The 11,778-nt window shown below is 43.3% G+C and overlaps 1 protein-coding gene across 1 annotated transcript in view; it reads right to left on the minus strand.

The window, feature by feature from the left end:
* The window catches only part of ACACA (acetyl-CoA carboxylase alpha), a gene marked incomplete at its 3' end in the record, with an annotated part of 83,937 nt that overhangs the window by 41,772 nt on the left and 30,387 nt on the right, over positions 1-11,778 (minus strand). Inside the window, 8 exon segments of the mRNA XM_009585363.1 lie at positions 871-984; positions 5,503-5,627; positions 7,029-7,117; positions 7,692-7,792; positions 8,380-8,568; positions 9,090-9,236; positions 10,134-10,268; positions 11,553-11,703. Of these exon segments, the coding sequence (XP_009583658.1) occupies positions 871-984; positions 5,503-5,627; positions 7,029-7,117; positions 7,692-7,792; positions 8,380-8,568; positions 9,090-9,236; positions 10,134-10,268; positions 11,553-11,703 (1,051 nt within the window).

Genomic DNA, 11,778 nt, shown 5'->3' on the forward strand with positions numbered 1-11,778 from the left:
GGAGATAGGTACTGTGGAGTGAGAGGAGTGATCAGACTACAGGGTTAGCATTACCGTGAAACGATTATGCCCTCTCACTCCTTCCTGGCTACAGATTAACTGCTAAAGAGGAAGCTCACAATAATACCCAGGTGGATATCTGGCATTCAAATTATTATCTGTACTAGACTATTGGAATTGACAGTATCAAGAGTTTTTCCAATTATTTTCAGGTTAAAAAGAAATTGACAAAACGCAACTGAAAAGCTAGAAGGAACCCTGCAAAAGACCAACATAATTCTTTGCAATAATTCCCTAGCAATTGCAAGGAACATCTCGTTCTTGTGAAAATTTCTCCCCCTGTTCTCTGAACACACTGATTCGCAATTGTAAGGTAGCTGATGAACCCAGATAGCACGTCCTGGATGTTTACTGTACAGCTGCCTGCATGTTCCAGGCAGCCTGTGCTTGCCGGCTTCACAGATTATAAAGCCAGAAGAAACCACAGTGACCACATATTTCAATTTCCTCTATCACACAAACCATAGGCTACTCTCAATTAACTCCTATTTGAGCCAGACAAAACGTTTTGGAGGAGCAGGGACAAAGGAATGTAATCTTAACTTCAAATTTTACAGTGATTGGGAATCCTCCACGATCTTTGTTAGATTGTCACAATGGCTAATCATTGGTTAATTAGCTTCACTGTTAAAGTGCTATTCACAGTAATCTCCTCTTCACATTTGCATAGTAATCAAATTAAACATCAAGAGATATAGACTTTCCAAAAGAGCGAGCTCCAAGTGGGAGCAGTCCATATTGATCTGATCCGCAATGGCACAGTCTGTCTCTAGCAGGGATCAGCTTGGATTGCTAAACACGCTCCCTTACCTGCCGTGCTCGCAGGGCCACTTTAGCATTGGTTGTCTTGCTGAGCTGGGTCAGCTCTGTCAGAATATTAATCAGCTCATCTGTCAAGGTGGGGTCACGGCCACATAGCTGGTCCTAAAAATAAAGAGAACTGAAAATGTTTAGAACAGAGGAAAACCATCTTCTGTCCTCCTACAAAGGAGTTTAAACCTGAAATACATACACACATGCACTCAGGTGCTGGACCACATCACCTCTAGAGGTCCCTATCTAAATTATTCTGTAATTCTGTGCTGACAAGGGTACAAGTATTAGGTTTTCAATAATTTTACACATATAAATAAAGCTACAGAGAAAAGAAGGGACTGGCACCATCACCCATTTTCTTAATTGTAGCATGTGTTTTGGCATGCAAACACATGAGAAATACTGACTTGTCAAAGAGACTCAAGTAAAACCTTTTCCCATTACCCAATTTCAGCTTTGTATCAGAATTCTCCCCTAGCAGCAATGCAAAATTCAAAGAGCACTTAATTGTAGCGAAATGCCTCGTGTAGCATGCAAAGATCAGCAAACTTTCACCGTGAAAGAAAGAATTTAACTGCCAGGAGAACCTTCTGAAGTCCACTTAAAAAAACACCTCAAAACAAAAAAAAAAACCACAACTCCTCAACCACAAACCAACCACATGCTTTGTACACCTTCAGCAACACCAGAAAAAAAAGATCCTGTCATTCCTCTAACAAGGCTAAGCAAAGCTAACTAAAACCATAAATGATATAATGCATTTCCTGCCACAGTACAGGACTGGCTCCATAATATTTCTTCTGATCAGAGAATCCCGGTTCTGAGGAAGTTCACTAGCTTACTTTACCGTCTAAATTGGCGGGATAAAACGAACTGAACAGCATAATTTTCAGTGTAATGCTGTTCCAAAACTCCTTTGGATTCAGCCATTCAAAAAAATGCAAACAGTAAAGACTTTAATCTGTTTTGTTTCCTGAACAGAGGAGGTGCACTCTCATGCACACTTTCTCCAAAAATAGTTTCAATTCCCATGAATAATCCCAGTCTTCAACTACTCACACCGGCTTGTGAGCCTCTTCCCTCCCACTCCCAAAGATGGAAACCCTCCAGGAGCCTCTAATGTGTTTCTTCTATACAGCACTTAACAGCTTTTCTCTAGGTAAATGAATCATAGGAGGAAAATGCGAGATGAAACAGGGATTTGCAACAGGAAGCAGAGCCGATGCCTTAAAGTTTTAAGAGATTTTAAACACACACAGTCCAGAAAAGGCCCTTTGAAGATCCAAGAAATAGAAAGGGAAAAAGGGAAACCTCTGCACAGCAGATTAGATTGATAAGTCTGCCAGGGAAAATAAAGTAAAAAACAAAAAACAACTAATACAAGTCCCCCAAACTGACTAACAAATAACAGCTCATACTACATGCAATTCCAACGCGGAATAGCTTTTCCCTCACATTGGTCTTGACCCCTTTCTCTCCGACCCCACTCAAGCATGATGCCATCTCTAGGAATGATGGTGTACACCTCTCGGGGAGGGAGACCACAGTCACGTTACTCTTATTAAAAAAAATCTAAGCTACTAACTCTTATTAGATTATTGTCCCCTACTAACCAGTCTTGGGCCAGCAAACTTGACAATGATTGTTCCCAAAGAAAGTTCTGTAAATTTATCCACTCCAGGTCACCGTGTGAATTCACAGTGAATAATTCAAGAACTGCCTTCGTCATATTTGAAATACAAGTTCCTGGGTGTTTTAATGTTACTGCTCAAGGTAACAAAAATCCCATAGGACACAGGACATCTGCCAGGCCACATGTGATTATGTCCAGTTAAGGCTAGGATGTGCATACAACAGTCAGTTAAGTACATAAAATGAACATACAACTTCAAATCATGCTGTATTTCAACAAATATATGAAGGATGAAATAGTTCCCATCCTGCCTTAAACACCTGCTAGCTAAAAATGGTGAATGATGGCAGCATAACACTATTACTAAAACCATCCTCAGAGCCCCTTGTTAATAATGGATTCCTAGGGATACATCAATAACAGCAACATAAGCATCAAGGTATTTTGACATGACGTTTGCCCTTGGAGGACAAACTTAAACCATCCCACATAAATAGCCTGGCAACCCATAAAATGCCATGGCCTTCACCATGATTACACCAAATGTGCCACGGGGTCCCCCAGACACGAAGAGTAATGTGAGTCAGAAGAAAGAGGAATGACAATCTTTTGGTTAACGGTGTGACCTGTAACTCAGCAGAGTAATCCCTAGCTGTGCCACAGATGACAGTGTGACCAAAGGCACGTCACCCCTCCTGAGCCCCCGCTGCCCACTCGATCTGAGAAGTCCCTGCGACACAGTGTGAGGGCAGACGCCCCTTTGCAAGGCCTCGGGCACCGTGCCGGCAGAGGCCGTACAAATGGCGCTCAGATCACCGGCTAGCTCCCCGGCTGTTCTTCCACCACGGGCAGCACGGTGTCTCCAGCACGCTTTAAGTTCTAACAAACTGGGATGTTGGCCTTTACTTGAGTAGAAATAACTGATAGTGCTGGGAAGAATGACTACACAGGAAGGAAAAAGGAATCTTTGACGTCTCTCTGCATTCCCTATCTCCCAGCACGACCCTCACTCCCCCAGACAGACATTGTGCCGGCCAACGTGAAGACACAGCAAGGCTCTGCCTCCACGACACGGCTTGCACAGAGGTGAAAAACTAGACAAAAAGTTTCAGTCCCATTTTAGCAAGAAGTAATCAGGATGACAACAACAAAATAAAGCAGGTAGCTGGTGCTGCACTGGCTTTTGCCTGCACTGATTGGCAAAGGCAGTGAGCAAAGCCTCAAACCAGCTCTTTGACAAGGCCTAACGCCTCCCCGGCACCCCCGTGTAATTACACACTTGAGTGACTGGACTCTGAAGAAAATTGAAGGCCTGAGCTGCGAACAGCTGCCATTTTCTCTCTCCATCACGCCAGCATGATTACTTGAGAAATGAACAGCCCCGGCTCAAAGCTACTCCAGAATTCTCAGAGGAAATATGGCTCCGTGTTCAAATAATGAGATTCTTAAGGCAAGCGTTACTTACAATCACACCACACACCAAAAAGGGAAAGATAAAAAAAAGAGAAAAAAGGAGAGCCAGAAAGAAAGAATGCCAGGGTCCTTGTATCTTACAAATTAGAATTTAAGAAACCCAGCCCTAGCCCAGGACAATTATGACTCCTTTTCTGCTTTTGAGAGTTATTTTGTGGATGGCTACTTTGGACATATTTTTGGCAGTAACAGACCGTATTGTTTGTTAAAAAAAAAAAAAGGAGGGGGGCGGGGGGGAAGAGAGAGAGAGAGTATTGTAATTAGCCTATTAAAAAGCGGGTTACCTAACTCTAGTCTGTTGAAAATCATGTTGTAGCTAAATTCATCCTGCCTTGAGAAAGGTGGGAATTCATTCTGCTTAAAAGCATTATGTGGGACAAGGATTTTTTGAGGCTTTTTAGGGAACACAAAAAAGAGACAGGACTCAATTGTTGTTTTTTATTCATTTTTCCTGGGAATGTAATTTACTGGGAGTTTTACCCATTAGAGTGGGACTGAAGTTAATGAGAACTGAGATTTTTCATGGAGTAACAAGCCAGAAGAACATGAGAAGGTGATGGCAGGTCCTGGCATGAGGATTCATTTGTGTTTCTAGGGTGGAATCTATGTCTGTCCAAGAGGAATTCCAACCCCAGGAGATTCCCCATCCCTTTGCAAGTCCCCTGGACAGCCGAACACCATCCCAAGGGTCAGAGGCCTGATCTGGAGTGACCAGCTTTGTGCTGAAATATTAAGTCCTAGTCAGATTCCATCATGCAGCCCAGAGTACAGCCGGTCCAAAAGCACCACTGCAGAACCGAGGTAAGACTTTCTGAGACTATAATCAGGAAGAAGCTAAGAGAGCCACTGCCAAACCTGTAAGACCAAACTATGGCTCATCAAGGAAGAGCATGTGAAACCCCTCAAGGGCCTCCGTATGGAGGCCATAATGCCATTCACTACCAGGAAGTCACCCTCATTAGTAATGAAGGACCATAAAAATGTTGCTATTACAGAATTATTACCACAAAAAAATCACCTGCTTTTTGTGCTGGTAGCATATTGCTTTTCTTTCCAAGCAACTCCAGTTTGAATACCATGAGCTATATAAAGACAGGACCCCTCTGAGACCGCTGAGGATGAGGAAGCAAACTAAACTGTCACAGCCCAGTGTCTGAAAGTTAGCCTCTAGCATCCTCCCAATGCTTAAGAGTTAAGTCTGCATTCTTATCTCCCCACAGATGCTCACAAATCACTTGCATAATTAGCCTTCATTGCACTCTGACAGGCAATCAATGCAGGACAGTCATGAACCAGACGGTGCACAGACACTGAGCTGAACAGTATGTTCTGGGTCTCCTCTAATGCATGGCTTACATGCCCTAAGAACACATGAAGAAACTCCACACTGCTGCCACTGCTTCTGTAGCTAGAAGGCTTGCATCTTTACGGATGAGAGCTGTAAATTCAGTGCCTTTCAAAGCATCAAACACATAACTACAAGAAGCAGCAAATTTCTAGAGCACCAATAGACAACTTACAATGAGCATTGTAACAAGCAGGTTCTTCTTGGTGACCTGAGCATGTGAGAAGATGTAGTTCAATACAGCATTCATATCACTTTTGTTCTCTTCCCGAAGGGTAAACACACATTTGTCATAGTGACCTGCAATCAGAAATGCACATTTTTTCCAGTCTCCAAACCTGTGTGTCAAGGAATACAAGTTACTACATGTGTCTTTATTTTTCTATATATATGTTTTGAGAATCTATTTTGCATGGTCCACACAATCAATTCTGGGAAGGAAGCATTCCTCCCACCACCACCCCCTCAACTGCAAACTTTAAATTAAACATCCTACTCTTATTAAAACAGTTCCAATACCAAATACCTTCTTTGTGAGCAATACGAAGAGAGGAATGGTGAGCTCAGTCTTTCATTCAAATGACAACCAAAATAAAATAATAGCATCCTCTACTACCAGCAAATTGAAGTGGAAATGAATCTGCAGTACCATTAGGCTGGTGCGGGTATTGGAGCAGGACACAAGAAAAGTAGAGCGGAATCTGAACTACCTGTAAGAGCTAGAGCCTCAAAATTAGCTAGTGCTTCATTGCCATCTTGTGCCTGGATACAGCAGTGCAATGCGTTTATTTCAATTCCCAGTTTCAGGCTGAGGTTTGAGGTTTGTTCTTATGAACAGCAAACAGCTTCCTGGTATTTTACAGCAGGTGCAAATAACTCGATGACTTACTTTTTTTTACTGCACTTGATTTTCTTACTATAGAATTTAATAAACAAGCAATATAGAACTAAATAGCGTGGTGAATTTAAACAGTTTTTCTGATTCTAATTTTTCTGCAGGTGCTCAGAAATCAGGAAATAAAAATCAAACTTCTAATATGAAGCTTCTACATGCAGAATACCCGAGTGGGGGAACCCTCCAGTGGTGGGCCACTGCTGACAGCGTCAGTGAGGGAACGCAAAGGAGAACTGCTTCATCTCTGATCTAGAACAAGCAGAGACTACACAGACTGGCTAAGCCTTAGCAAGCTCAATAACAGACTAGAAATGGCAACACAAAGAAACTCGTAGTTCAGCGAGTCTGTCTTTTTACTCCAGGTCATACAAAAGCCCTCACTTAGAGGATCATAAACTCATATAGGAGCTATTCTTTTGAAGATTTGCAGGGAAAAGGAGCATTCCTACACTGAAAAGAGACCAGAGTCATATTATGACATGTAAACTGTGGGTAAGATGACACAGGATGTAAAAGATGATGGATATACCAACAGTGGAAAACCAGCAGAACAGACAGCTTTGAGGTGGAGTTTGTGATTTGCTTGTCATAAGCATTATGAGCACTCTTGCCACAAAAACTCAAACTGGACATAAGTTCCTCTACAAAAAACAGGATCTGACTGGCAGACCTTTAAAAGAAAACCTGTGTAGCTTAGCCTTACCATAAAGTTAGAGTAATCTTTCTTGAAGGGGGTCCATGTGGACCTTCTGGGACCAAATGTGGTTCTTTCAGAAATTAAATCCTTGATGTGCTTAGAGACTCACCATGCTGAAACTGAGTCTCCACCTTCAGATACTGACGGAGCAGATCCATCACCACTGCTTTCATGTGACCCCGAATACCACTCCGGTACCTGCAGAAGCAAGTAAGTCAAACCTAGTGCTGAGTTAAGACTGGCACAGCCCTGCTTCTCAACACCTGCAAGTGAGTAACACTCAACAGGAGCAGCAGAATAAGCCTGTTTGCTTACAGAAAGAAGCGTACCTGGTTCTGAAAACCCCAATTGTTATGTGAATACAAAACCTCTGCCATTACTGTTGTGGGGTAGCATGGCTCATGTTTTGCATCAAAATGTCCTTTTTCTTCTAAAAATACTCAAAACTCTAGACACTGAAAGGCGTAATACACACCAGCAGCTTGATGAAATGGCCAAGATGTGACCAGTGTCAGGTCAGAAGTTAAATCTTTCTTTCACATGGCAAAGGGAAAAAAGAGGAAGGATCTGTAGGTGTGCTTCACACAGGCAGCCAGGAGGCACACACATGGCCCCCTCACTGTTGACCTCCCTGAAGGAAGTATGCACGCTTATTCCTAGTGATTTAGACTCCGAGTGTAGTAAAAACCATTTGAATAAGGACAAGCAGGCTCAGGTCTTTCAACCAGCAGCAACAAAAAAGAGTTAGGGGGCATCCCTGAAAATGGCTCACCTCTGTACAAGCTGCACAATGCTCTGAGTGTTCATGAAGAAGACCTCACGCTCTGATTTGCGGTTCAAGGTGGCTGCATGGCTATCCAAGATATTGGCAATCTGGAAGAGAGCAATCACATGACAGTTCCAGTCCTGGATGGGACAATCTGGCTGAACAACCAGCAGAGAAGCTGAGAACTTCCAGACAGACCAGACTAGCGCTCCAGCAGATTCCAGCAAAGGACAAAGCTTTAAACTGCTAAGGAAGTTAATGACCTGACAATGATCCAAAAATCAATGCACAATATCATATATTGGAGAAATCATCTTCCAACATCTCCTTACCTAGGCCTCCCTTAGTTGCAATCACTCTTTTTTAAGGTTACGTTGACCTACAAATTGCACTGCAGCATATGTACCAGGCAAAAAGCAAATAAATAAATGCCCACAAGGCCACTGATATGATTAAACTGCTTCCAAACTGCCTGTTTAAAGCAATACTGAGCAGGGAACACACACCCTTCAGCACAGATAAAGGAGGCAAGCCTTTAAGCTCAAGTGGAGCAGGTAAGCATCTTTCATCATGAAGATCTCATGTTCAAATGCACCTTCAGGTCCAACTAACCTCCAGATAATTTAAAGGAACTTTCTCTCTCTGCCCCAACACAAACCAATTTTTATTCCTCTATATAAGTGTGGTTGATCACCTGTTGGCTGGGAAACTGGCAAAGGACTGATGTGATGTTGCTGGCATATTGGGCCATCTCCTTCTTGATGGACTTCTCTACATTGGGTGGGATCCGTCCAGAAACACTGGTCATGATGTCCTGAAGTTCCAGCAGAGGCAAAGATGGATCTCTCAGTGTCTTCATTAGTCGCTCAACCCAGCCTTTCACCTAGAGACAAGTCAGTGTAAAGGCAAGCATGAAGAAAAGAATAAGCAGCAAGAAGGGAAAAAGGAAAGGCTTTCCATTGAGGTCTTCTTCAATACTTTTTTATCACACAGCTACTCCAGGGACTAAAAGAGAGAACTGGGGTAGATGACAAAGCTGCTGTGCTACCTTACGCCAACAGCTGACTCAGATTTGTCCACCTTCTTTCCTCCTCCCTCTAGGACTTCTACCACAGCTGGCTATGCATGCAGCTCCCATGTACAAGTCTGCAGGCACAAGCAGTAAAGATCAAGCTCAACTCCTTGTCTTTGTCTTTGTTTTGGGTGCCACAGATGGGACTCTCCCATCTTACTCTCTGGTGAGACTGACTATAAGGAAGTCTAAGAAAGAAAAGCGAGCTGGCACGAGCAGGGTAGTACTGCCCTGACTCTTGGTCCTCTGGCTGTGACAGGCAAATTGGTGAGCCTTACCTTGAACTGAAAGAGTATTTGTGCTCTTGCTCTGAAACAAGAAGTAACCAGTACCTTGCTGCTGAAGTAGGGCTCCGGCAGGCAGTATCCATTCATGACATTGACCAGGTTATCTAGCACATAATGGAAGATGCGATGGAGTTTCTCGCCTCGAAGTGCTGTGCTCTGGATCTGCGGCAAGGTACCCGTGTGCAGTTCAGCCTGGAAACACAATGAACAGCACAGTGACACTAGCCCTCTTGCATGGCATCAGCCATGGCAGTAACATCCAGTTACCCTCAACCGGAGGCTCAGATTTAACTCGGAAGAATTCCCAGAGAGGAAAATGCACTTGGTTGGGAGACAGAAAAGTTATGAGCTGGATCTCCAACAGTTCTATGTTGTGTACACCCACAAAATAAGCTTCTAGCCTCTCTCCCAAATACATTACAGTTGATCTCATGGTTTACATCCAGGATGACCAAAATCTCAAAGAAAAGTACAGGAAAAGCCAAGAATTTGGTGCTGACAATCACTCTCCACCCCCTGCAAGACAACAATTTTCAACTGCCTATTACTAAAGAACAATAGGTTCTCTTCCACCGCCACCAGCTACATCCCAGCCTACCATCCCTAAATGAATAAATTTTCCTTTGCCTTTCACCTTAAAAAAGATCCATGCCCTAGGCTCTTTTTTTGTATTTCCAGATTTGCTACAATTGCTTTCGCAGGGCCCGACACTCTTGGAGTTGGGATCTCAATTCCCGTCCTCCCAAAGAAGATCCCTTAGAGAAGAATACATGATAAAAAGGAGTTAAATAAACTTGCATAGGAATAAAGCAGATAGAAAAATCTGGCCAACCTCTAATATCCTAGACAGCCATGTACCCACAATAGTACTGAGGTAAGAAGAGAACAAGAATAGTACATAAGCTTAGCCTGAATCAGAGAAAGAGACAATACTCTGAGTCCTAGTCCCCATCTGAGACAAATAAATGGTAAAGTGACAATTCCAGTACAATGCACAAATCTGAAATTGGTTCAGTACAGTGAACCATCTTGTACCACTCTCAACATCAGTCCCCTATTAAAAACACAACAAACATCTGCACTTCCTGCAACTTCTCACCTGCTGAAAAAAGCAAGCGGGAGCTTGGCAATCACACAGCCTGGATCCAAGACTGCCCCTGGGCGTTTGACATAATGGATGCAGCCTGATTCTCCTGCTGTAAGCGTCATCACCATTTTCATCACCTGTAGCAAGGAAAACAGGTTACACACTCAGCTTCCATGTTTGTGAGCCCGTTTGTCCTACCACAGACAAACTAACCTGCACAAGCACCTTTTGCATTCAGGCTTTCTCAAAGGCTTAAAAGCACACACATTGGGAACGAAACCCCAGACACTAAAGTGAACGGTAGAACAAAATAATTGGCCACAAATTAGCGCAGCAGGAAGCCATCCTCAGGAACATCACCTGTTCCACGCTACTTGGACCAACAGGTGCTCAAGAAGGTCCCACATTCAACACAATGAACAAAGCAGATAAAATTTACTGCTGCAGCTGCTGCACTCTAAAGGCTAGAAGTGGGAGAGCCACTCTCAAAAGCTACAGCAACACTTTGACTTTTAGCAGAAGGAACTAGGATTACTTTCTAGAGGTCGCAGGTCTCAGACTGCTCTTCACAAACAGAGATGCTTCCTTAGATCAACCATGGAAGCTCTTGCCCTTGGAGCAGAAGGGTTGGGTATGAGGAGAGACAGTCTAGTTTTATCATTTGTATACTATACACCACAACTGGGAACACAGGAATTGAGTAGGTGGTTCCTTCTTAGCCATGGCTCTGTTGCAGTGTAAAAGCACTTACCTAAAATATCTGGATCTCTGGCTTGATATTTTTCTCCTACACATTGTCCCCAACTGGTTTAATTGCCCCTCTGACAACACACACCCTCCCCTCCCTCAAATCTCATTTGAGCCATGCACTCCTACACAACCTCTCGTGCTTTCCTCACAGTGATGCAGAAATTGTTCATCCTCCTCCTCTCTAAGAGTTAAGTAACTTCCAAGGGAGAAGGGAGGAGTGACACTTATTAACTCATCCAATCAACCTCATAAATGATCAGGTAATCACAGAAGTCTTAATTTGTTACTTAATCCTGGCATGTAACTCTGCTTCTGAGTCTGTGTTTGTACTAAGTAGTGGTCTACAAGTAGAAGGCCTTCTTCACCACAGCTAGAAAACACAACACACACGGATCCCAATCTTCCTTGGTATCATGGCAAGATGATAACCATGGTCTCACTGCCAAAAAATTTTGCTTATCACTTGGCATAGAGTCATTAATACTCAAATTTCAGCTGTTAAGTAATTTCTTCCCCACCCCTTCACTCTCACTGCTGATTCCTGCATTAGTCCAGGTTAAAACACAGACAAAATTTGGAAAGGAAATACTGTGAAACTTTTTATCCCCCTCAGCTTTTGCCTGGGCAGATTCAGCATCTGCAGCCAACTCAGTTCTTTAAGACTCTTTTACCTCTATTTCTGCAAAGCACTGGCCTGCAAACACGTGTCCCCCATCCTCCACCACATACTGGATAAGCTTCCCAGCCGAAGGTGAGCGCAGAATGGAGGGATCATTCTCCTTTTCAAACACACAGGTCTTGTTGCCTATAGTGATGCGATACCTAGGAAAGAAGGGGACAAGTCACTGCAACAGAGTTTCTTGTGGAAAGCATGAGAAGGGGAAAATCCATTCTCTC

The sequence above is a fragment of the Fulmarus glacialis genome, unplaced genomic scaffold (genome assembly GCF_000690835.1).
Source record: "Fulmarus glacialis isolate BGI_N327 unplaced genomic scaffold, ASM69083v1 scaffold389, whole genome shotgun sequence".
NCBI lineage: Eukaryota > Metazoa > Chordata > Aves > Procellariiformes > Procellariidae > Fulmarus > Fulmarus glacialis.